The 25,563-nt window shown below is 38.2% G+C and overlaps 1 protein-coding gene across 2 annotated transcripts in view; it reads left to right on the top strand.

Moving 5' to 3' along the window:
* The window catches only part of MAGI2 (membrane associated guanylate kinase, WW and PDZ domain containing 2), a 1,312,517-nt gene that overhangs the window by 1,098,320 nt on the left and 188,634 nt on the right, over window positions 1-25,563 (top strand). For both annotated transcript variants that reach the window (XM_063101323.1, XM_063101322.1), the window contains exons 11-12: window positions 12,603-12,634; window positions 18,328-18,517. In XM_063101323.1, the coding sequence (XP_062957393.1) occupies window positions 12,603-12,634; window positions 18,328-18,517 (222 nt within the window). The remainder of the gene's footprint in view (window positions 1-12,602; window positions 12,635-18,327; window positions 18,518-25,563) is intronic.

The raw sequence follows: 25,563 nt of genomic DNA, 5'->3' as shown, positions 1-25,563 counted from the left end.
ACACCTTGATCTCCAAGAATAGTAAAACAATAAATTTCTGTTGTTTAAACATAAAATAGAAACTACCTTTACCAATTAGTGATCTCAGCTATGGAAATGGGAAGAAAATGTTGAAGTTAGTGAGCTATGAGAGTCTCTACTCATGGGCTTTGGCTTAGAGAAGACTGAGATGTCTTCTGGAGCCAAGATTGGAATGACAAACAGGAGCCGCCCAGGTGACCAGGGTGGGGAAGCAGGCTCCAGGACCTGTGGTGAGAGGGAGCTGGGAGGGTCTGAGGCACCGACCAAAGGTCACTGATGCTGGAAGTGAGAGAGCAAAACAACGGAGCAAGATGAGGCTAGAAAAACAGATTCGGGTTCTATAGAAGATTTACCTAATTCCCACAAGCATGGGGAAGCCGATTACCCAGTTTATTTAAATAGAGTGACATGATCAGATGCACACTTTGAAAAGATTACTGTGGCTACAGTGTGAAGAGCAGGTGGCAGGTAGACGGTTGCAGTGGGCCAGACAGGTAGATTGGTCAGATGCAGCATCGGACATGAGTTGAGGAATATTTACAAAGTAATAACCATAGGACTTGAAATCAATTTGAATTGAAAAAATGGTGTAAGTTATTATTGAAATATATGTTATGTTGTACTTTACTGTGGGACTCATAACAGTTTAATCATGTCCCAGGGTAAATGGTGATAAGTTCCTCATTAAAGCATTATGACCAGTGAATTACATGTATGTCGGCATTGATGTTATCATTGATTCTAGGACGAGATATCGATGATACTCGTATTACATCTTGTCTTCCTTTGATATCTTTATACTTTCAGTCAATACTGTGACTTTTTTATGTATCAAAAGGAAAGAAATTAGCATGTTTACCAGAAAATGTATGAGAGTGACAGTCAATGCCTATTACAACTGCTATTAACTGCTGTGCCTCCAAAGTCTATTCCAGTTTTATAAGATTAATAACTGGAGAATCCTCCCATTAACCAGAGATATTCCACATGCTGTGCCTTTTAAAAGGTCAAATCTGTAGAAGAACTTATTATATTTCATTAAAGACCTGTTCATGCAGCTAATATTAATAAGAGTCTCCACTTTAAAGCAGGGTGGCAAATACATGGCCCAAATGCCGCCTGCTTTCTTCTCATTTCTACGGCTGGCATTGCTAATTGATAAAAATACAATTTTCTCCTGAGCCTGTTGAGAATCCCTCAGCACAGCATTCTGGGCAGCTAGTTGATCAGAGTTGAAATGAGAGTTGACAAAATTCATTCGCCATCCCTGTCTTAGCACTACGTAAATCCCTTTTTCCCCCAAAATAATCACTAAGTGCATATTTAAGTTCTCCTCCCACCACAGGTGTCGTTTCCTGTTTTCGTCAACAGCATCTGCACGGATGCTGTTTTGTCCCACTCGTGTCCCCTCAGCTCACCCGAGTTCACGGGCAGCTGTGGATGTTTCCAGAAAGCTGAGAGCCCTGCCTCAAGCACCAGTCCCTCGGTCTGCCTGAAAACTTCTCTGGTACCACAGGTGCTTCTCCAGCCTGAAGCAGGTACAACCCAGAAACTTGAGAGAGTTCACACTATGGGAGAGCAACCCTCATCCCTCGGTGGGGAGAGGGTCAGAGGAGAAATGTCTTGGCCTTCTGACGTGTGTTCCCAGGGTTTCTCGAGACCCGTGAGGTGACTGAGCCCCAGCTGCTCACAGTGGTGCTCAGCAGTGGGTTTCCCTTCCCTGGCTCACTTCTCCCATTCTTCACTTTGTGCCTCCTGGGGTCACCCAAGTCCTCGTCTCGGTCTGCCTTTGAGAGACACCAAACTAAAGTGGTGCCCACAATCATCTTTTATCTCCATGTTTTGTAAAACATTGGCTCACAAACAGCAGTCAGTAAGGTTCCTCCTTACGACCCATGGACTGAGATGCGGGCTATGACTCTCCACTCCACAGCAGATCCATCTCTCCTGCTCTCTGGGAAGTTCTGCAAGAGAACCTAGGGGATACGAGAGGATAGGATACAAGGGGGAAAGAGAAATCAGTTGCACCAAGAATTCCCACCATAAACCAAACAAGTTTGTTGCTAATCCTTATGTTTTGCAATTTTGGTTATTGGAAAGTACACTGCAAGGGTAATCCTATGATGATATTTGTACTTTATCTCCACCAGCAATGCCTAAGTGATGCTAATCAGGGAAGCCATAGTCTTCAGTGAAGACTGATTTTGAGCCTTAGCTGGTAAAGTTAGTTAAAACAAGAAATAAGTATCAGTTCTGCCTATATTCCAGATCTTAGCTTTAAAAAAATAAGAGATTATATCTAGATATTTAAATATAGAGAAATAGAGATAGAGGTAAAACTGCTCTTTACATTAGTAGATTATGCTGCTAAGTGGCATATCAGAGTTACCAGAGGGAGAAAGAAATGGAGTGTGAAGCAGGAACTTCGACTGTAATCCCTGGGAGGGGAGGGAGAGGCATGTCTGTGTCTTGATAAATACTGATGGTAGGGAGCAAAAGGACAAAGAAATTAGAGAGAAACTGATAAAAGAACGTGAAGATCAAATCTGCAAATAGAATATCCTTTCATCCGCACTTCTCAAATGTGCACATGAATCACCTGGGGATCTTGTTAAAATACAGATCTGGTGCAGTACGTCTTGGGTCTGAAATTCCAGGTATCTAACAAGCTCCTGGGTGACGCTGATGCTGCAGGTCCTTGGACCACACCTTGAGTAGAAAGACTTCAGAGAAAGCCTGAAGCAAATGCACTCACTATACTCGAGGAAGAGTTAATGAAGACAGATTCACACCTAGGCATAGTCTAGCAATTTATAAGGCATTTTAAAGGATAAAAAAATAAAAATCATAAAGTTATTCAAGAAAGGAAATGAAAGGTCACTTGCAAATAAACAAAAGTTGAATGGATTCAATCTTGTCCTCTGCATCACTAAATATCAGGACAATGGAATAGTCTCAGAGTTTGAAAGAAAATTGAAAGCACTATTCATATGCAAGTGCTTAGAAAAGATGTCAGAAATATAGGCTTAATATAGTAATCTATCTATTACTGCCATAATAAATGCCTACAAACTTAGTGGCTTACAAGAACAGGAACTTATCTTACCACACTGGTCAGACATCCAACAAAAGTTTCACTGAGCTAAAATCAAAGTGTCAGCATAGTGATGTTCTTTTCTGGAGTATCTAGGGGAGAATCTATGTGCTTGCCCTTTCTAGTTTCTGGTGGCCTCTGGCATCTCATAGCTTGCATCCCCCTTCCCCCACCGTCAAAGCCATAGATAGCAAATTGCAGCCGCCTCACACTGTCATCTCTCTCTGTCTGCAACCAGGAAGGGTCTCCACTTTTAAGGACTCAGGTGATTGGATTGAGCCCACCTGGATAACCCAAGATACTCTTCCCATCTCAAGGTCCTCAGCCTTAATCACATCTGCAAATTCTCTTTTGCCTTAAAATATAAAATAACATGTGCACAGGTTTTGAGAATCAGGGTGAGGGCATCTTTGGGAGACTGCTCTTCTGCCTACCACACCAAACATGCTATTTTCTGAAAAATTGTTTGAGGACATACACTGAGAGGAATCAAAATTCAAAATCCCAAAATGAAGAAGTAGTGGTATAAAAGGAAATGTGGTAGGCACTGAAACCAGTCAAGTTGGGTAAATCTAAGTAACCATTCTATAAATAGTTACAGGGAAATGAAAAGCTGGAAACAATTTATAAAAGAATACTGGTGACATCATCATTGTACCTGGGGGTACAGTCTACACTAGAGCACAGGGACTGTTGAGTGAGGTTAAAGTGAACTACCTTACTCACCTGGCCAGGATCAGGAGGAAGTTAGCAATCAACTCTAATGGGATGAAAATAATGATTGGAAAAGATAAACAAAGAAAATCAAAACACATCGTAGCCCAGATAGCAAAAGGCATCTGGAAAGAGCTTTAACCTAAGGAAGGTTAAAAGAACAAAAAGCCTAAAACAGCTAAGAGAAAAAAATAACATACATCTATTATAGCAATAAATTGTTGAATGCCTTGCTGAAAAGCAGACCTCTATTTTATAGAAAAAGAATTCAAAAGGCAACAAAAGCTTTAAAGGGAATAATGCACCATTTTATATTGATAGACTATAAAGTGCATTCTTTTTATTTAGTTCTTACTAAAATAATTCTTGTTATTATCCTTCCTTTGTTACAGATAAAGAATCTGAGCTTTCGAGCGGTGGGGGGACTTTGCGCAGGTCGCCCGGCTGTGAGCCACAAAGCAAACCTGGGGTCTCACTCAGAGCCCGAGTTCATCATGGTAGTATGTGCTCTCCCATGTCCATGAGACCACAGAGTAGCTATGGAGAAGTGGAGCTGGCACTGGAACCCAAGGCAGTTTTACCCCATGTTCTGTGTGCATAGCCTCTCCACTATACTGCCTTGGAAATTGTTTCTTTTCCTATTTACATCTTTGCCTCACAACCACAACTCCTACAAACCCCCACTGATTTTACCACTTTCAGCCACTGTCTGGTCCCATCCTTGCCCCATGGAGCAGATCCTGGAGGCTTTGCCCCCGATGGGTCTGCCCTCGCCTCTTAATACAAACTTGGATGCCCCCTTCTCTCTCAGTTGAGTTTAATTCCTCCCCAGTGCTCTAGATCCCATCCTCTCTCGTCTCCTCATGAAATGATTACCAATTCTCCTCTTTCCTCCTGAACCTTCAGACTCTGTCTCCACACTCTTCAGGTTCCTTCTCATCTGAATGTGAAGTCCCACCCAAAAGAAATCTTCCCTTCTTGACACTTTATTGACCCAGTGTTATCTTTCAACCACTTCATTCATTCTACAAACTCTGAGGATTTCACTTTTTATGCTACACAATTTGGGGACATTATTTTAAGTTTAACCTGGCACATTATATCTCTAATCCTGATACCACTACTGAGCTCCAGATGATAGAGCCAACTACTACAGGACTTTTATGCATGAGCCCAAGCTTATTTTGATTCTGACTTCAACATTTGAACCCAAACTCTCAAAGGCACCTCAAACTCATTTTGCCTGTAACCTAACTTGCTAGACTTCACTCAGCAAAGCCCCTTTCTGCACTCCTTACCTCAGCTAATAACACCATCGCCCACTCAGTTTCTCTAGCTACAAATCACAGATTTCATCTTCTTTACACCACTCCCTCTTCTACCACCAGCAAACCACCATGCCTCACTGCATCTTCTGAGTATCTTGTGACTCTGTCTCTTCCTTCTACCCTCCTCATCCATTACTAATTCATTCAAATAGGTCTATTGAAGTATCCACTGTGTCAGGACTTTGCTAAGTACTGAGAATATATTATGAAGAAAATCAATATAATTCCTTCCCTAATGGATTTATACTCTAATGTGAGAGATGGCATTAAACCAATAACTTCATGTAATTATATAAATATGATTTTATAAATATAATTATAAATAGTGATGAGTGCCATATAAAGGAAAAAGACAGGATATAATGAAAAAGTGTAATAAGGAACTTTAATTGAAAATGAAAGGTCAGGGACACCTTCCTCAAGAAAGAGATATTTAAGTTGACACATAAAGAAGGAGTCAGAGATAGCTGTGTGTGGAGTAAAAAAGGGTGAGCAAACGAAGGAGCTTGTGCAAAGACCCTGTGGCTAGAAAAGCCTGGCTTACTCAAGGAGCTCCAATGAATGAATGGGAGTGACCCATGAGGTAGCTGCGGAGTAGGTAGCAGCCAACTAATTTAGGGCCTTGTAGGTTTTGTGTCTTATCCTAAGTATAATAGGAATCCATTGAAGGATTTCAAAGCATAGTCAAATTCAGTGACATCATCAGATTTGCTGTTGCTTCAGTTCAAGTGAGAGATAACGGGATGTGGATTACAATGGTGGCCATGGAGATGGAGAGAAGTGGATTTGAAATAGATCTTGGAGGAATAATAGACAGGATTTGGTGATGGGAATTAAGAGAGAGGGAAGTGTTAAGGATGGCTTTCAAGTTCCTGTCTTAAAAACTCAGAAAGGCAGGTGAAATTTCCCAAAATAAGGAACACTGAAGAGACGATGTGGAAGGAAAGATCAAAGGTTCCAATAATATTTATTTAATGCTGGTGTAAAATACCAAGGCAGACATTTAATCTGTCTTAAATTATTTAAAGATGTTTCTAGATGGGTTTTAAAAAAAGAAAAAAAATACTAATGCTGTACATTCACCATTAAAGTAAAAAAACTCTCAGAACTGGGTTTTTCTGTGTGCAAGTCTTGATATCCTTCCACATTTTTTTTGCCAGTTGTTTAGTGTGCCATAAACCCAGAGTAGTTTCTCTCTTCATTGCCCTTGGTCTTGTTCAGAACATACATAAAAAGCCCTTTGTAGTTGTCAGTATTTTCTGTAAGACTCACCTCACTCTAAAGTTTAGCCCCTCTGACACAATTCTTCCTCTTCCAGTCCATTCCTTTATTCCTGTTGGACGCTATTCATTTTGCCTGCTTTATTTTGAATCTATCCTTTATGAAGCTGAGTTTATCAGAAGACAACATGTGCAGACTTACCCTTTTTAGATACTCATTGGGATTACTTGAAATGGTTGGATTGCTCTCTCCATAAGGAACAAAGCTAGGGGGGAAACGGCTATTTGAAAACAATTTTATAGTGTTTATAAGAAAAGCACTTTTACTTAAAAGATGCAGAAAGGATCGTTCTTAAAGCATTGCAAAGAAAGCCTCAGCTTACCACATTTAATTTTTTAAAAATCTTCAGGTCAAATATGGCAGCCAAATGAAATTTTCTTTGCAAATTGAATGCGTTGCTTGGTGGTAGAATGTTTGAGTACTACCAATTGTATCTCTTCCGTGCTCACTTAAGGGACAGGTTGTTTCTTAGCCTAGGTCAGTTTTATTAAGAAAAATTGCCCCTTTACCTCCTTAAACAAATTATCTGAAGGAACTGCAGGGCTTAACCCATTGAATGAATTTTAATAAGAAATACATGAATCAGTCAAAAAGCAGGAAAAAAGTGAATAACACTGAACTAGTTTTAATGGAAATTAGCTCATTACCCTGCTGGCATACATTTACCAAAGGCTGAATTTTTTGATGGAAAGCTTAGGTCTACTTGCCAGGCTATGGGAAAATGGGAGGATCTTTAAATTAAACATTAACTTTATTAGTGGTATTCTCCCTCAAATTAGCCCTAAATAGAGGTTCTAAAAACCCTGGGGCTTTTTTCTCCCTTTTGGGAGACTTTTTAAAACCAGTTTTCTCTATTGGAAGAGTTTCTCACAGTCCCTGAAACATTTTCAGAAATGCAGTAGGAATGTGGGTGCCATTTATTGCCTACAATCCTTTATAAGAAGGATAATTTAAGAGGTGGAAGGGTCTGTGTGGGTGTTCAGGTAAGTTTCCTGTCCTCCAGGAGGGTGTCACAGGGACTGTGAAAAAAATTCTCTCAGTTTCTTACTTTTTCCTTTTTCTCTATCATGCACATGATACGTGCATTCTTTTGTTCTCCCTTTTCACTTTTTTCTTTCTCCTTTTTTTAATTGCTTTAAACATTTTTTTAAACTGTGGTGGAATATAGATAACATAAAATTTACCATCCTAACCATATTTCAGTGCACAGTTCAGTAGTGTTAAGCATATCCACATTGTTGTGTCCCCATTTTTAAGCAAAACAGAAACACAGCTTTTGATAAGCCAGGACAGGGAAGTCTGCAGTGAAACAGGTCTGTATTTCAAAGTGGTTTCTACTCTTCTGCTGCTGCTTAAAGAAAAAGAAAAATATAAAGTGTTTCCCCAGCATCTCTATTATTTCTAGTAATTGTAGAGTCCCCTATTGTTACAGAAACTGTAACAATAATCTTCAAAGCCAGAATCATATGTTCTAGCAGATATTTCAGCTGAAGGAAAAACTATTTCACATTCTGCAAGTGGAAGTTCAGCATATCAACTGGAACACAGAAGCACGTTGAAAGATTTAATTGTGTTTGAGGAAATTTCTAGAAATCTCAAAAAGTTGCCTTGTCTTATTCCAAACTGAAGATATCATGATGGGTTAAAGTTGTTCTTCATTGTATTTTGGTCCCTTATTTGAATTTGGGTGATTTTAAGAAAGTTCATCATCCTGTTGCCCTGCAAAAATAAATAATAATGAAATTCTCACCACACAAATGCATGCCAGAAAAGAGCTCTCACTTCAGAGCTACTGTAAATATATCAATATTCTTTCATTTTGGGTAGCATGTGTCAGGAGAGGTAGTTCTGAAAAAAGCCACTTTGTGAACCATTCTGCTTGGGAAAAGGCAATGTGCTGGCCAGTAATCATGCAATTTGAAAATGGTCCTTTGTAGCACTAACGATGGCCACAGAGTTCTGCATCTCATGAGGTGTGACCTCAGTCCAGGCTACTGATGAACAGGCAGCCAACACAATCCAATGATCTGTATAGCAAATGGAATGTTCTGAGGTTTTTCTAAAGCGAGATTCCCACCAATAAAAAGAAATATCAAATATTCGGGGGTCAGTAGCTGTTACTATTGTGTTTTTATTTTTAAATGGTTACCAAGGATATATATTTCCTACACAGTGTGACCAGATTTAGCAAATAAAAATACAGAATTTCTAATTGAATTAAATTTCAGATAAATGACAAATAATTTTTAATATGTTTGTCCCATGCAAAACACATCTCATGCCATATATGGGACATACTTATACTAAAAAACTATTCATTGTTTATCTGAAATTCAAATTTATCTGAGCACATTTCATTTTGCCAGGTAACCATATTTCTATAGTTTATTAAAAGTTGAATTTACTTGACATGTAGAATTTAATTTAAATTTTAATATGCCATTCTCAAAGACCAGAATTTCTTGTCTGAATTATTTGTACTGTATGTCTGTTTCTCTGCTCATCTCACTGTGCTTTTAAGAGATACAAATACATTTTAGTTTTATTTCTGGTTCTAAAGAAGACAGATTTTAGAGATCTAGTCCATTTTTGTACTTTATATTAAAATACATTTACTTAAAAAAAAATTTTTTTAAATAACATCTAAATGTCCTTATTAGCTGCATCTAAATTTTTTCACTTATTCTCTCTTTTTTTTTTTCTTTTATGTCCCTTCCCATATTTCACTTAGCTTATAATTGTACCTTTAGGCATGTTGCTTTTGTTCTCAAGATTCAGGATTAAATAAGAATGTTCACATTCATACACAAAACACACACCAAGTTGCTGAAGATGAAAGCCAATGCGGAAAACATGGTTAAGTCATTATAAAGAAATTTTAATTCCTCTGGAGAATTCTAATACACAGCTCTCTATAGAAGTAGGGGAAATAAAGGCCAGAAACTAAAACATAAAGGAACTGTTACTATTATTAAAGAAAAAGCTCTTTTTCTATGAACTTGATTTTGTAATGGGGACTACCTTAGTTGTGAAAGGCTTAAGAAAAAATTGTCTATATCTCTGTTTTTGTTTTCCTATGAGAATGGGTGGTGAGAAGCCCAAAAGGTAATAGTCTCAGCAAATCAAGCCTCGCAAAATGCTTAGGACAGAGAAAAGCTAGGACGTCAAGCAAGATACAATGGTGTCTGCGGAGCCAGGGGAGTGATGTCCCTATGGTCTGTGACATAAGCAGCAGAAACAAAATTAACAAGTAGTTTTTAAATAATTATGCACAGTAGAAATTATCCCATAGATGCAGAGTGTAGCAGTTCACCACACAGCACATATATATGAAAAATTTCCTAGATCTCAGAAGTCTTGTCTTGCTTCTGTGATCTACATCCTACCAGAAAAAATAATTTCAGAAATAAGCTTGATATAATAACCTGCATGTCTCTGAAAGGATTTAAAAGTCTTGATTTGGTTTTTGGTGGGTTTATTTTAAAGTTATTTGGAATAGACTAGATTTCCTAGAGGTGCCATCCACAAAAATTTATAGTGTATTTATAATATATGGTAGTATATTATATATACTAGTGTATTATATAATAGTATGTATATAATAGTGTATGATAGCACACTATCATAGTATTTCTGTAGCTCTTCCAATGAAATTGAGCAGAACATTGGAGTTTAATCACATAGAAAACTTGACCTCTGGCTTAATCAGCACCAAATTGAGTATATCTAAAATAAATGTTTTCTATTTTTCTTAATTTAAATGTTTATATCATGATTGATAATTTGCCCATGAAACACAAAGGGTCACATAAGTTATTTTTATTTTTAAGAAAATCTATTCTTATGCTATTTCTTACTACCTAAAATTACTTCTCTGCAGCAAGCAGCTTCTTTTTGACAATGACTCAGAAAGAGTAACCATTGCTTCAGGGATTGAAGCCTCTGCAGTGCAACTCAGCATTAGAAATATTGCAGGAAATGCTGTAATGTGAGTGGTAAAGAAATCCTGGGTCATGCCAATGATCGCAGGTCAGACTGAATGAAACAGCCTTAAAAGAATGGGAAGCCAAAGTGCCTATGATGAAAGGTGGTCAAATTAAACACCCTCTCCTTGTCAGCTCTTGACCAAGCCCCCTCTTATGCCATTTTAGTTCTGGCACCATAACTGCTGAGAGGTCAGATGATTATACATTTTTCTAGAAGGAAAAATCATCTTCTAAGATGTCCCATGTGGAGAAGAGAGCTCCATAACAGAGGAACCATTTTCAATACCTCTGTATCAAATCCTAAGAAACACCCAGTACCCATCAAACAGCAAATACCTGTTTCTGCAGTCCAGGAAGAAGGCGACAACACAAAGAAAGCAGAGAAAATAAATGAATGTTTTGACATTGCGAAAATGTATAAATGACATCTTTTCTCAAAGGAACTGTTGCTGGCCATTTCATAAAGCAGCAAATAAATTTTATTCTTTACTGAAAATAATGGTTAATTAGCCAATAGGTTTAAAAATTTTTCACTTTTTAGTTGATGATCAAATTATTTTCCTTGGTGTTTTACAGAAAGAGTCAAGGAGATAAAGGTATTTATTTATCTATAATTTTTATTCTCAACTCTTTCATAAAAGAATGATTAAATCCTTGTAATTAAATTATAATCAAACCACAAATTGAACCGAATTTTTTTCATGAGCTGGAAAGAGAGACAAGAACGAGCAGAGTGTGTGAGACAGAAAGAAAGCTAATTCTACCAAGCTTCTTGTGTTAATGGTTATTACACATCAGCAGTAAATTTAACTCTGGGTTCCAAGGAAAGCTGAGAAACATGATGGATTATATAATTTCACTCTTTTTCTAAAATGAATCATCAGTTCTTCACAATGGTGCACTGAGGTATAATTACTATTTTTGCCATGCATGAGTTGGATTGCTAAAGTGTCCAGGTCATTGTGTGTTCAGATTGCTTTAGATATTTCCTATAAATGGGTTATAGATGTCAACTATTCCAATTTTGGACAAATCCCAGTTTTAAAGGTGATAAACCTAGTATGTGACATATTTTCAATATTTCATTTTTATTGGGCATTTTATCAGATGCCATCTAACATTAACATGCGTGAAAATTATTGAAAGAAGTAAGATATGATATGAAAAGACAGTAATTTTGTTTTAGATGCTAGATTAAGTTTTGAATTGCTGGGACCAGCATATGGCAGTTCCCCCGTTCCCCCACCCCATCCCCATTATTTTTAGGCTTGCTTTTACCACGTTTTTAAAAACTAATTCCGTGTGATAAATTAATAATACAAGAAAAAAGGGAATTAATCTATCTTTTATTTTTAATTATCTTGATAGTCATTTGGATCACAACAGGGTCAGTCTAATCATTATACCACTTGTGATCATAGAAAGAGCTTGATAAATTGGGGGGGGAGGGTTTGACAATACGCAATTTATTCAGTTCACAAATATTTTGAACTTTTTCATGCAAAACATTGTGCTAGCACTGGGGTAGAAGAATAATGAAATACAAATCTGCTCTAGAGAAGATCTCAGTGGGGGAACGGTCACATAAAAATTTATACTAGAATCTGATTCATTATATAGCTATATATGAAGGTACTTCAAAAAGTTCATGGAAAAATAGAATTGAAAGATAATATGAATCTTTCCACTAACATTTTGAAGTACCCTTGCACATTATTTTTTTAATTGAGGAATAATGAAGCCTTGTTGATTCATTTCTAACCACATAAAGCAGGTAAACAAAGAAAGCAGCATCATTTCTTATACTAAATAAAGCTATGTACCTTTTAAAACTCTAAATTTCTCTGTGTACTCCCTCTCTCTCTTCCTCTAATAGGCTCTGTGACAGAAACCCCAGAGGATGACTCAGTCTTGGGTCTTGTAAAGTGGTTGACCATTTGCCACACAATCACTCATTCTCTGTATCTCAGAATCCTCGGTTGCCAAATAAGGAAATGTTCGTAGAATCATTAATATGATTTTGAGCTCCTTGAAGAAAACTATGCAGCCAAGCATAATTTTGTTGATGTTATTGTTTACTGTTAACTAAAGTCAAGTACATTTACCTTAATATCATGCCACCCGTAAGTGGTAGTGGGGTATATTTTCAAAGTTCAAATATTGTTTTCTCTATTACAGGTTTCTTTTCTCCATGGAAAACTCCAAAGCCTGTAAGTTGGAATTATTATGCTTCTTTCTTTATTTCTAGTTATTATTGCAATCCCATTAAATAACAGTTTAATTGGGTGACCTCAAAATCTTTCCCACCTCTGATATTCTTTGATGTCAAAGGAACAAATCCTGTGTCCCTTTGTCTTATATCTGTGGTTCAAATATTCTACAATTACAAGAATAATTCATCTTACTTTCCTATAAAGACAATTCTGCCAATTTTTAAAATATACTTGCAAAATGAACACTAACACTATTCAATCCGGTGCAATGGAAATACTTTACAAACCTTTCGTTTTTTCCCCTGTCAGAAATACTGTATGGTCTTTATAACATGGAATTTTGGGAAACAATGCAAACTACACATCCAGAGGTGCTGACCCACAAATTAAATATGGTCCATGAGAGATTCACTTCTGTACATACTTATATAATTACATTCACATTTTAATGTCTACAGAGTTGATTACATGTACATATATATATATAAACAACACAAACACATATATATGCTAGCTCTGTATATATAGACATAAAAAAGGGTATTTTTAAAAGTTCATGTGAAGATTTGTATTATCTTTTATAATTCTATTTTACCGTGAACTTTTTGAAGTACATATATATGAAATATATGTGTGTATGTGTGTATATATATCCTGCCAAACCTGACAGTCACTCGAAGTGGCACTTCTGAATCTTCTTCATATACTGGTGATCTCTACCATCACCTAACCTCTCTGGGCCTACTTCCTTTATGAAACATGCTGAAATTTTTATCCTGATGTAAGAGGCTGGTGGGTCTGAATAGTCTTTTTGTGAAGCTAGATTGAAGCCAAGTTAGCTTAGTAGTTAGAGATGGTCTTTACTTGCCCTTGGATGGAAACTACTAATTGCCCAAGTCCCAAGAGCTGAGACTGGTTTTCTAGGATCCCATTTTATGATATGTTAGAATAGTCTACCCTAATTGGAATGTCTGAAACCCATGACTGTGGCAAAGTGGAACACTCTCACCAAGCGTGTCCTCATTTAGGATTTGGCTCATCTGGTCCACAGAGAACAACAAATGGGAAGACCAGTCCTATTTGGGCTTCATAAATCACTTAGTGATGCATGTGATTTTAAAAAGAGGTATTTTTTAATGTTTAAAATGAAATTTGGTGTATCTTGAGCAACATCTCAGTAGTTTATTTTCACCATCAAACTTAAACATGTTCTGTGTGGTTATACACATGGTTATCTAATTTAACAAGGAACCTTGCAACCTTATCATAGTGCTACAATTATGCAATCTAGTGATTTCCTTATATGTACCACATTTACACAAATTATGTCATTTGGTGTAATTAAAGCATTTGCTGTCATTATAGTAATTACATCCATAGTCAATAATTCCAAAAAAAGGTTTTATAGAGCTCAATGTACAATTAATCCTGTACCCATGCGTCTCTCTAAAAGTTAAGGCTTGGACTTTCCAGTCTGAGGCTGAGTGAAGGTAGAGGACTGTTGATGTAATGTCCTCCATGTATCTACCAGAAACTCTTTAGACTGAGGAATATAATGAGAGGCAGTATGGTATAAGTGTTTGGAGTACAGGCTCTGAAGGTATTCCCTGGGTTCAAGTTTTGCTTCTTCTCCTTACTAGATATGTGACCTTGAACTAGCTGCTTAAGCTCTCATTGCATCAAGTTCTACATCTGTAAAATGGAGGTAATAATAATAATACCCCCTCATATGGTTATTGTGAAAATTCTATGAGTTAATCTGTGTAAGGTGCTTAAAACAGTCCTCTACATGATGGGCTCAAATATGTAGACTATATCACCATAGAAAGCAGACCCTCCACACATAAATTTTTAATAAATAACTCTGTGAAACGAACATAGTTAACTGAGCTATTAATCAAAACAAATATATAACAATATACCCACAGTATATGGATTCATACAGTCTCTCCTCTAAAGAATATTGATGACATCCTTAGTCAGAATAAGGAAATGTTATCCTGGTTGAGACCTAGCCTCCTTCTGGTCCTGTGTCACTCCTTGCCTCTCTTTTGTCCTACTGACCCACATCTTGAGCTAATCCATGTCAAGGTAGTCACATTCAGTTTAACAAGTAATACACTATTTGTAGTGAGTTCTCATTTTCTTCATCTGGAAGTGATCTGAGTTCTTTCTTCAAGTACAGAATCAAGCCAAATGTCTTCATCTCCCAATACTGCCCCAAATAGGGAGAGATTGGTTTAAACTACCCCAGCTTCTATAAGAAGAAAACAGGTTCTAGACAGAGTATTTCACGGGGGGGGGGGGGGATCCCTGCCTTATTCACAAGCCCTCTACTCCCTGTGTACACCCTAGAATCAGAAGCTGGGGTTAAAAAATTAACCACAACCATGATTGGATTTTCCTATGTTACTGTTTGATGCCTAGGTACGGACTGAGTGTTCACTCAGTCCACTGATATTTGAGTGACTTTCCTTTCATACTATCAGACAGACATTCAGTTATTTACCAAGGCCAGCAAAGATACAAGTCTTCTCCCAAATATAGAAAACCATTGTACTCTAGTGGGATGTTTATAAATATCAACCTAGGTATGGGCACCCGTGGGACTTGACAGAAGAGGCTCAGTAAGAAGCCTTGTTGAAAGATAAATGCCTGGCAGGTAATACATACTCTAGACAGGTCAAGACCAGGAAGCCACTAGGTGGAGAAAGTGAGACCCATGGGCCTGGGCAAGCTACAGGATCAGAATCCAGGAGGTTCACAAAAGTAAAGAACACAGAGTATCCGAGACAGAAAGCACTAGTCCAGTGACCATGGTGTCTAAGGAAGCAGGGAGAAGTCAACAGAACTCACCCTTCAAGAGGTGCAGTCAGACCTGCACACCAGCCCCAGAGAAAGGGGTGGCCTCTGGTACCAGGGCAAGTGGTTTGCTCCATGGTCTTCTGGGTCCGAGCCACCAGATAACTTAACTTGGAGGGAGTAAGGCAGAGGGTGGCAGGGGACAGAACTGTAAGTCTATTTTTTCATGGGCATAGTGATTTTCTGCTCTACAGTCTTTTGAGAAACCCTGACAGTGATTCAAGGATTGATGAATGTCACAGCAAGAAGTTGTGCATGCTTTACCAAGCATGGACTGAACTCTTGACTAATTCCCCAATCTCTGTGCTACAGAAATTATAGAATTTGTCAATCTGCCACAGAAACTCCCCCACACAGTCCCCAAAGCATTGTTTTGTAGTTTTAAGATTGTTTTTTTAGAAATACCAATATTTCACCTGAAGCATGTTTGTTCCAATGACTGTATGTGAACAATAAATACACCAGCAAGACACATGTGCATATCAGATGACCCTCAGTGGACGATGGCAGAAAGAGACATTCACTGAAGCCCTCTGATAACAAGAGGGACCTTATTTCTAATTTATTTGCTTTTTAGCATTTAGTATCTTATGTTTAGAAACATAAGGGAGAAAGTCACAGCCAGAATGTATCCACATGTTGCCTAAAATTGGTTAAAGCGAAAAATTAAAAAGGATATGACTTTAGCCACAAATGTGGGTCTTCTACATCATACCCAGAATGGATGACTGAAGAAACTCAGGATGGCTTTCTATATGAATTTTGCTATCAAATGAATGAGGAAATACATATTTAAAGATTTTTACTGAATGGAAGCAAAAGGCTCACCAAGCAGAAAGTTTGCTAAAACTCTAACCATATTTACCAGCTACTCCCCCATGCACAAACAAGCACTCCTGTTAGAGTTATAGGCTGGTTCTGACCCAGGATCTGCCTCTGGCAGCTACTGGGCCTCAGATGAACCACTTACCCTGTCTGTGCTTTTAGAGATTATGTGTGGTAGGAGAGAACTGAACCTAGGGGTTTCCCATCCTTGTTAGCTATAGAAAGTTTGTTCAAATGAAATCTTGGGCAGTAGCCCATATAGAAAACAAATTAAACTGAAGCCAATTTCCTGAAAAAAGGGTCAGTGACCCATTTCTTTCCCAGTTTGCTGTCTCAACCCGAGTCTCTGCCACAGTCCCAGGTGGGCGGGCCGCAGGGATCTCTGGTGTTTCACAGTCCACGTGTGCAATTCAAAAAACACTGAGTGCATGCTCTGTCAGATACATCTCTTCCAGCTTTAAAATATTGATGATCGATAGGTCAGAGCTGGAGTCAGAGTCCTGACCAAAATATAGCCAGCGTGAAAACAAAAGCACGACAGTACAGCAGGAGACAGAAAGTTATAATCCTGCCAAATTCAAAGTATTATGTGTCAAAACTGGTTTCTAAAAAAGAGACCATATTTTATTCAAGATTTATATAATTCATTCACTAAATGAGTGTTTTCTGAGCACTAACTATGTGTTGGTAATACAGCAATGAGAAAGACATGATCTATGTGAGGAGACAGGCATGGATCGGCTCAGAACTGCAGATGGGTGTGATGGGGGGCGTGGGGGGTTGGTAGAGGATGCTGTCAGTGCGTGCAGGAGAGACGGGGGTCCCAGAGGCCTTCTAGGGAAGAAGACGTCTCAACTGAATCTGGTGGCAGGTAAAATGAGGAAGGAAGATGGAAGAGCAGAAAATGGGTACACTTTACAGGTAGAAGAAGTACAGAGAGAACGCAAAGCTTCAGAGGCAGAAGAGAACCTGGCTCCCAGGCCATGAAAGGAGAAACCATCAGGTGATATGGGAAAAGTGAGAAGAACCTGGGGCCACGGCCCACGAGGGAGTTTGTCCTTTATCCTGAGGACCATCCTGAGCCAGTACAGAATTTTAGGCAAGAGGATAACCTAGTCTAATTTTTACACACACTATAGGCTTATCCAAAGCAGGAAAGCAGAAGTTGAGTTTAAATGAGAAATCAGCTGATTGTAGAATGAAGGTGAAGTTGGTGGTTCCAACAGGTGATCTCAGTGAACCTGGCTTCCTCTCTGATAAAAGGATATTAGTCCCTGCTTTATCTACCTCACAGTGCTCTGGTGAGGATCAAAGACCATGTATGGGAAAGAGCATGGTAAACTGAGAAGTGCTCCACAGATCTTCAGCAGATTGTGGTAGTAACAATAGCAGCAGCAGCGTTCTGAAGGGAAAGTCACCCGATCAGCAGTAAATGAGGCTTCCTAGGAGACTTTGAACACTCCCTGAATCCTAGATGGTTGTGTAATTACTTAGAAACTGAAAGGAAAGTGATTGAGTGTTCAAGTGTGGGAGGTTGTTAGATATGCACAGGTGTCAAATGAATATGTACAGATGACTATCTTCTGTTTTAGTTAAAGTGGTGTAATATCTCAGGACCATCTTAGAAAAGGAACAAATAATACCATACATTTCTAAGCACTTACACTTACAGTAATTTGAGATACATGTTCTTCCTATTTTACAAGGAAAAAAAAAAACAGACTCAGAGAAACTAAGTGGTTTGCTAAAGATTACCAGCAGATAGATGACAAGGTTATGTAAGTTTGCATTCAAATGTCAGGCACCACTCATATTTATAACAGTCTATGATGTTTTATTATGTAGAAATAGAACCTTTTCTTTCAGGGCTTTTATACCAAAGATTTCAATGCTTCCTGGAAGAAAAGTCTGCAAGGAAAGAAAGCCTAACTTAAAGGTGACAAGGGTAATAGCCAGGAAGAACTCATTGTCAGTCATTTTCTCTATTCTCTTTCATTTTTCAGATAATGGAACGATGGGAGAATCAAGGCAGTCCTCAGACAAGTTTATCCGCTCCGGCCATAGCGCAGAACCTGCCCTTCCCACCTGCCCTTCACAGGAGTTCGTTTCCTGACTCATCAGAGGCCTTTGACCCACGGAAGCCTGACCCATATGAGCTCTACGAGAAATCTAGAGCCATTTATGAAAGTAGGCGTAAGTGAAAGCCACATAAAACAAGGGTACATGAATAACAGCTGAGGCCCTGCCAGGAGCTATATTGAGACTGAATGATCTGGCAAGATTTTATATTCTAAGTTGCAAAAGTATCTCAAAAGTAGAGCCAGCTGGCCTAAAATCCACTTTAAAAGCCTGTTGACTTTAAAACTAAGCTTATTATATCTTTCAGTTTTTAAATTTTATCTTCTACTTTTTTTCTTCTCAAATCAGGAATACTGTATGTTTTGGGGGGGTGGGGTGGGAGATGTCCAGTTTTGTTAGTCACCACATAAGAAAAAGAAATGTTTAAGAGTTTTATCTATTAATCAGATCTTGAGTCTAAAGCATAGATTTTTTTTTCATAAAGCCTTGAATACAGTCATTGAAGAAGTTAAGGTGAAATAAGCCAGGCACAGAAAGAGAAATACCGCATGTCCTCACTCATAACTGGGAGCTAAACAAATAAACAAACAAACAAAAAAAAGATGCAACAATCACAATAATTCATTAAACTTTCAAAAGGAGAGAACAGAACTGAGGCCACCAAAGGAGGGAAGTGGGGGGGTAGTGAGAAATTGATAAAGGTCCACAAAAAACAATTGCAATGTGTAATGATAAATATAGTAATCATCCTGATTTGAGCATCACATATTGCATACAGGTATTGATATTCAATGCTGTACCCCACAGATATGTACAATCAATTATGGTTCAATAAAAAATAATTTCAAAAATTAAAGTTAAGGCCTTGAGTAAAATGTCAGCCAAGTCTTTCAACTCACAGTCATGAAATCAGTTGGTTCTAAAAGCAGTGCAGAGCCAGTGCCAATCATCTCTGCCAGAGTCTTCTGCTTCTTGTTTAATGCAATCGGGCATATTTGAACATTCGGTCTAAAAATAACACATATGCTCGTGTCACCCGATCTGAAGGTCTTCTAAAATTATTTCATCGCACTTTAAGAATATAAGAAAACAAGGCTTTTAATATTGCATGTACATTCGTTGTGCTTCTTCCTGCCATGCACATGTTAGAGGACAGGAATCTAAATGTCATGAGTGTATAATACACAGTAGGGTAAGAACCTGAATAAATGATCGAGAAACCCAGCCAAGTGAGAAGGGTTTGGCCCTGGTGCTCCCATTTATTGTCTGCCGATTTCCTTTGCTTCAGCGTTCCGCCCATATCTTGTTTCCAACTTCATCATCTGAAGCATGAATAGCAAGTTTTAAATTGTGTGTGATCTCAGAGGATCTCAAATCTGCTTACTCTTTTGATGAGCTCAGGGGCTGAGAATTATGCACCCAGCTGGTGAAGGGGAAAGCAAACATAATACCTTTCCCCATCCTCCAGGACTCTTTGTAGAAGTAATTTTGGTTGAAAATAGTTAGAACAGCAGGCCACTGAGAAATCATTTTCATCAAAATGAATACCCCCCACTTTTTTTTTTTTTTTTTTAAGTAATCTGCTACATCAGAGCTACTGTATTTCAGTCTTCTCCTTCTGGATAAACAACTAAAATGTCTTTAAAGGATTGTATCCTTAGAGTATCTTTTCTGTGGTGGAGTAAGTACAAGGTAGGCATTTTTAGCTGTATAATAAAGGGCATGAATTCAGGGTATGAATGCTCATTACACTGAAAAAAATTTAAAAGATTTCAGCCCAGTTCTTAATATCTTTTCTGCTTCAATAATCAGGTTTTTTATTGAATGCCCACTTTGCTCTCAGCACTGTGGGGAGATACCAAAGATGAGTAATATGTCCTGCTCTTACAGATTTAACTGGGGACATAGGAAGAATGAGTGTAAACACGTTCTACTGGGTCTTGCACTCTGGTAGAAACACATTGCAGGATTAAAATAGCATCCTCACGTTCTGGGCTTGTTTTATTTTTTGGTGACATTTAGGGAGTATCAAGAGATGCTTCCTTCTGTTTTTTCTGGGTTTCGTCCCTTTGTTAGTCATTTGCTCCCATCCTTTTGCAGTTTCCTGACCAATGCGAAGCTTTATTATTCAGGACAAAGGTGACACTAGTATTTCTTCTCAGTCTTGTCTTTACGGTTGTCTGATATGGTTGTGCCCTCGGTTTCTGAACGGGAATTGCACATGACCTTCTTTCAACCCTAAAAGAAGTCTGGTTTCTTTTCCTAGCCCCTGCAATACTGTTTCTGCTCATTGCCTTTCCCCTCCTCACCTGTAACAAACCAAGCAAACCAATCTACCTCAACCTCCCATAACTTTCTTTTTCAGTTCTCCTCTGGGGGCTCTTCAACCCCCTTTGCCTCTGCAGCCACAGGAATCCCACACGTCCTGCCTCCCCACGTGCCCACTCAGCGCCCCATCAGTGTCCTTGCCTGTGCCACCACTGTTGCACCCCATCCCGTCGCACCCCCTTTTCGTGTTTGCATCAGCTCTCTCTAATTCTCCAAGGTCACAGTAATGTTTCCAGGATCACAACTCTCAGGAAGCCAAAAGAGGGCTAGCTCCTCTCCCTTCCCATCCTTCTCTTTTCTATCCTGTTATTTCACAGCACTAAGTGGAGTGTGAGTGAAACACAGAAGCCATGTCAAGGTAAGAAAAGTTCTACCCCGAAGATTAAAGAAACCCTAAGAGTGTGGTGCAACTTTCTCTGGTCTCTCTGGATAGCTGATCAGTTCACTCTGCTGTGGACATGCAAGTGACTTGAGAGAACAAAACAGCCTTTTGCCCTCTGTACGTTTCCATTTCCAAGTATGCAAAAGTGTCATTTTTAATTTAAATGTTTAGAGCAATACTTAAAATATATATGTATATATATATTTAACTAATGCATGGAAAGCTCAGTCTGTGTCTCATTATCTTCAAATGAATTTTTTTAAATGCAATAATCATAAAATATATGCAACTGAACAAAAGACCCATATTCAAAATGTTGATTGTGAACTACTTCTATTCTTATTTCTTTGAATAACACACATAACATTTAGATTTGGCTCTAATTATCCTTGTGTCTCCAAACTTTTTTCTGGGAGAAAAAAAAAGAAAGCAGGGAAAGGATGGAAGGGAATCCTAACCAACGCTGTTTAAACTAGTCCTTTGACATTTTCCCTGGCCTGTTGTGATCTCATGATATCCTCCCTAACAACCATGTCTAAAGCTAAAGAGATTTTTGCGTTTACATTCAAAACTGAGTTGCAGTCACCAAATAAAAATATGCCCTCCCACCCACAAGCCTGGGCTGTAAGAGCTACAGAAAGTTTGTTCTTTCAAGGCTGTCGAGAAATATTTAGATATGTCACCAGGCCCCTGCAAATGATGGAAATTTATCAAATGATGTAAATGCTGCTGTGCCTCATTTGACTCATAATTAGATTATGTTGACATTTTAATGTGCGTGCACAGGACATCTTAATAAAGATGTATTCCTGAAAAAAAATGCTGTGATTTTAAACAAACGAAGACAGCCATAGGATACTAGAGCCACATGAAACAGAACATGACAGGTACATGCTTCTGAGAGGAAAGCCAGAAACACCTCCTATCTTCATGACATCTTCTCAAGATGAGAAGGGACTGAAGAAAGAGAAAGGAAGTCTTTCGCCCAGCAGGCGGGCAATGCCTCATTTCAGAGCATTAGGCACAGCGCCCAGAGGTGGCACCTCCAGGCTTCACATCAATCAACAGAATATGTGAAACACTCAGTATGTGTCTAGAACTCTGCTAGGCACTTCACAAAAGAAAAATCATGAGAAATAATCTCTGCACATTAGAAGCTTGCAGTGAAATTTGGGACACAACCAAACAAGCAAACACAGAGGAAAGCAATTTCTGAACAGGCTGTATCACACAACACAGCAAATAATATCACTATTTTAAAGTGTGAAATTGTGCAGTAAAAATAATTAGGTAATACCGATAATTCTTCAACTTCCATGTGCAAAATTGATGTTTAATCAGGAGAATGTTGTGTGTTAGATCTTTTTGAATTATCAAAATCTTGTTAGTCCTTACTGGAGAACTCTGTGAAAAAAGAAATTCTTTTTCTGCTTGCTTAATTCCACGTAAGCTTAAGCTTACATACATAAAAGTAGGGCCAAAAATTTCAAAAAAAGTTATCAATGGGGCTTCAGGATTTTCATGTTAATTATTTAATCATTGATCCTAGTCATTACACCAATTCCTAGAAAAGAGCAAAAATCTCCCCATGCCATCTCTACCAGAGACTTTCAGACAAGCATCAGTTTTCTCTTTGTAGATAATCTCTGTTGATAATTGACTTCTCACCATCCCCATTATTTGCAATTTTGAAAACTGAAAGCAAAGGAAGTACCCTCTTTTGTGTAGTGGGACAAGCCATCCTATTCTTTTACTTTTCTCTTCTCTGTCCTTTTTCCCATGAATCTCATGAAGGAAGGACTTGAATTTTCTTTGCAATCACAAGAGGAACTGCTAGAATTTTTCAGTTTGTATGCTAACATTCCTAATGTTGGACCATTTATACATTTATGACCTGGGGAAAAAAGGATTTCTAAAGGCCTCGCTGTTTTCTCCCCTCTCCTCTCCTGCTGTTCTTTTTCTGTGTGTGATTGTGTCCTTGCTTGAACCACATATTTCTGATATGATAAGAAACCTTTTGTAATGGCCTAATTACTTATAAAACTATCTAGGGTGACGATGCCTGGGAGTGTGCCTGGGACAGTTCTGGTCTGTGTTGTCCTGGTGTGATTATTAATAGCTCCCCTTTTACCCTCCAGACTGTTCTCATTTGAATGATAAATTACGTGGTTTTCCTTTATTACATAATCTATTCAAGGAATAGACAAAATCACCATCTAAGAAAAGCATATATTTATATGTACAGACCATCAATAAAAATCTTAATAATTTCTCAGATAATTTTTTCAAGTTAATTTGTCTAATTCAATTTTTACCTGCCTATGTTTTATTCCTAATTTGAGGTAAATGCTTATGTGGTGGCTTGTCTTGATAGCCAGATTCCCCGTGACCTGCTCCCATACCCAGAAAATTGTACATATGTACAAATCTACAGCATAGCAAACTAAGTAGACAAAGTAAGTAGCAAGGCTTCACGCACACAAGTACTGTGCCATCAGTTCTCAGTCTTATCACAGAGAGTAAGTCAGATTCAACATCGCGATAATCACAGAACTGAAGGAGAGTTAATCTCATCTGTCTTCCACCCCTAAGAAAGATTACAAGTGGGTAACTGCAGATAGATACCTATCATGACTTCTCTTTTCATGACCAGGAGAGGCAATATAAATGAATGTGGCTCACTTTGGAATCTTATAAAATAAAATTTCAATCATTCTAATGAAAGTTTGTTGATTTAGGATGGAGGACCTGACCTGTAGCTTCATTTTTCATTAAGCCAGGCTTATTCTAAAGGTTTGTGTTATCATACTCAGCTCATGGGGCCTTACTGGGGCACGCTCCACGCTGCAGCCTTGGAAGCTGGAACAGACAAGCAGATGCAGACAGGAACTGACAGAGAAGAAAATCCTTGTTCCCTGATACTCTTCCCTCACGGTTCTGTTCCTTGGTTTGAACCCAAGGTGAATTATGACTGAAGCTGTCCAAATTTTTTTTCTTTTCACATTGAACCTTGGTTATTATAAATAAACAATATATGAGGTACAACATGCCTACAAACCTTTGCAGTAAGACATCACTCAAATGTAGGATCATAAAAGTGTCAAGGATCGGTATGGTGTAATGTGCCTCATGGTATAACCTCTTTAGAACAGAAATTCCTCTGAAATTTCTTCAAAGAGAGCTCACTCAATCAATTTTTCTTTCCAGAAATTAGAAAGCATTAACCCATAACAAGCAACGAGTATCACATCAAAGGTAGCAATCAAAAGTCACCACAGGCCAGTTAGAGAGCATAATGGAAAAGCAAACTCTTTTTTAGTACTACATCTGAAATGAAATCATAATTTGTAGCAGATCAAAAATGGACAGTTGTGTTTTTCACATCTGTGGCTTTTATCCTGCTCTTTTGTTGTTCATTGCTCATGATTGAAATCTTTCATTGTTCAGTGTCGAAATGCACATATAATTTATGGGTGATCACAAATGAGTAGTCGTATTTCTGAACTATCATTTTTTCTGCTGCTCTTTCCTTGATATTAGTGAGCAAAAGCTGTAGTTTGCACTGTCTCCCATCCTAACAGCAGAGCCATTTGGAAAGATGGAGTAGTATAACAGTACTATCCACTGCAGCACACCACTTGAGACTCTAAATGGAAAGTGATGGTGGGAGCTCCGTCACACAATTTAGTGGCCATTGATGGTGCTCAGAACCAAAGCTCCAAAGCCTGTGAAAGTCCTTCTGCTTGAGCCTTCCTAGATCCAGTCTCCTTTCCCCGTGTAGTTAAATACCTGATACAATCACGCTGGACATATCAAAAGGTTTAAGAAAGGTTTGATGAGTTCACAGATGCCATAGCTTCAGGTAGCTATGAAGTCATCATGAAAGACCACCCTGCCTTCCCAGAGAACGTCCTCACATCTGAACAAGGTGCCAGATCAAGCACTGACCTGATTTGTTGGACATTGCTGGTGTTCAACAGCCTTAATTAAAGTAGCCCCCACACACACGTTCTCTAGTGCGCAATCTTACTTTAGTGAAATGTTACAATAAGATGATATGTAGATGTTAAGACATTGTTACCAGTGACTTCAGTGTTAAAATCACAAAAGGATGGAAAAAAATTAATAACATCATTTTAAATGTTCTTGATTGTACTATGAAGGTTAATTTTCTATACCTTTCTCCCATGGGAAAAGCATTATTGTTGCCCTTAGTATGATTTATATCATAATTTGATCTGTGAAAAAAATTGCCTTTCAGCTTGAGTTTCTGATATATTTGTGTCACTTTGCAGTTGTAATATACTGATGAAGGAGATCACTAAATCCAGTTAAGCTGTGTTTGCCATTTTTAATATGTAGATTTTAATTAATTTGGGAATCTAATTTCAAAAATGGTATCTTTGAGTGACTCTCTAAAAAATATGGTAACGTTTTTATATTTCTAACA

The sequence above is a fragment of the Cynocephalus volans genome, chromosome 6 (assembly GCF_027409185.1).
Source record: "Cynocephalus volans isolate mCynVol1 chromosome 6, mCynVol1.pri, whole genome shotgun sequence".
Lineage (NCBI taxonomy): Eukaryota > Metazoa > Chordata > Mammalia > Dermoptera > Cynocephalidae > Cynocephalus > Cynocephalus volans.
Note: the sequence above shows the minus strand (reverse complement) of the source record. Positions and strands in the feature narration are given on the sequence as shown.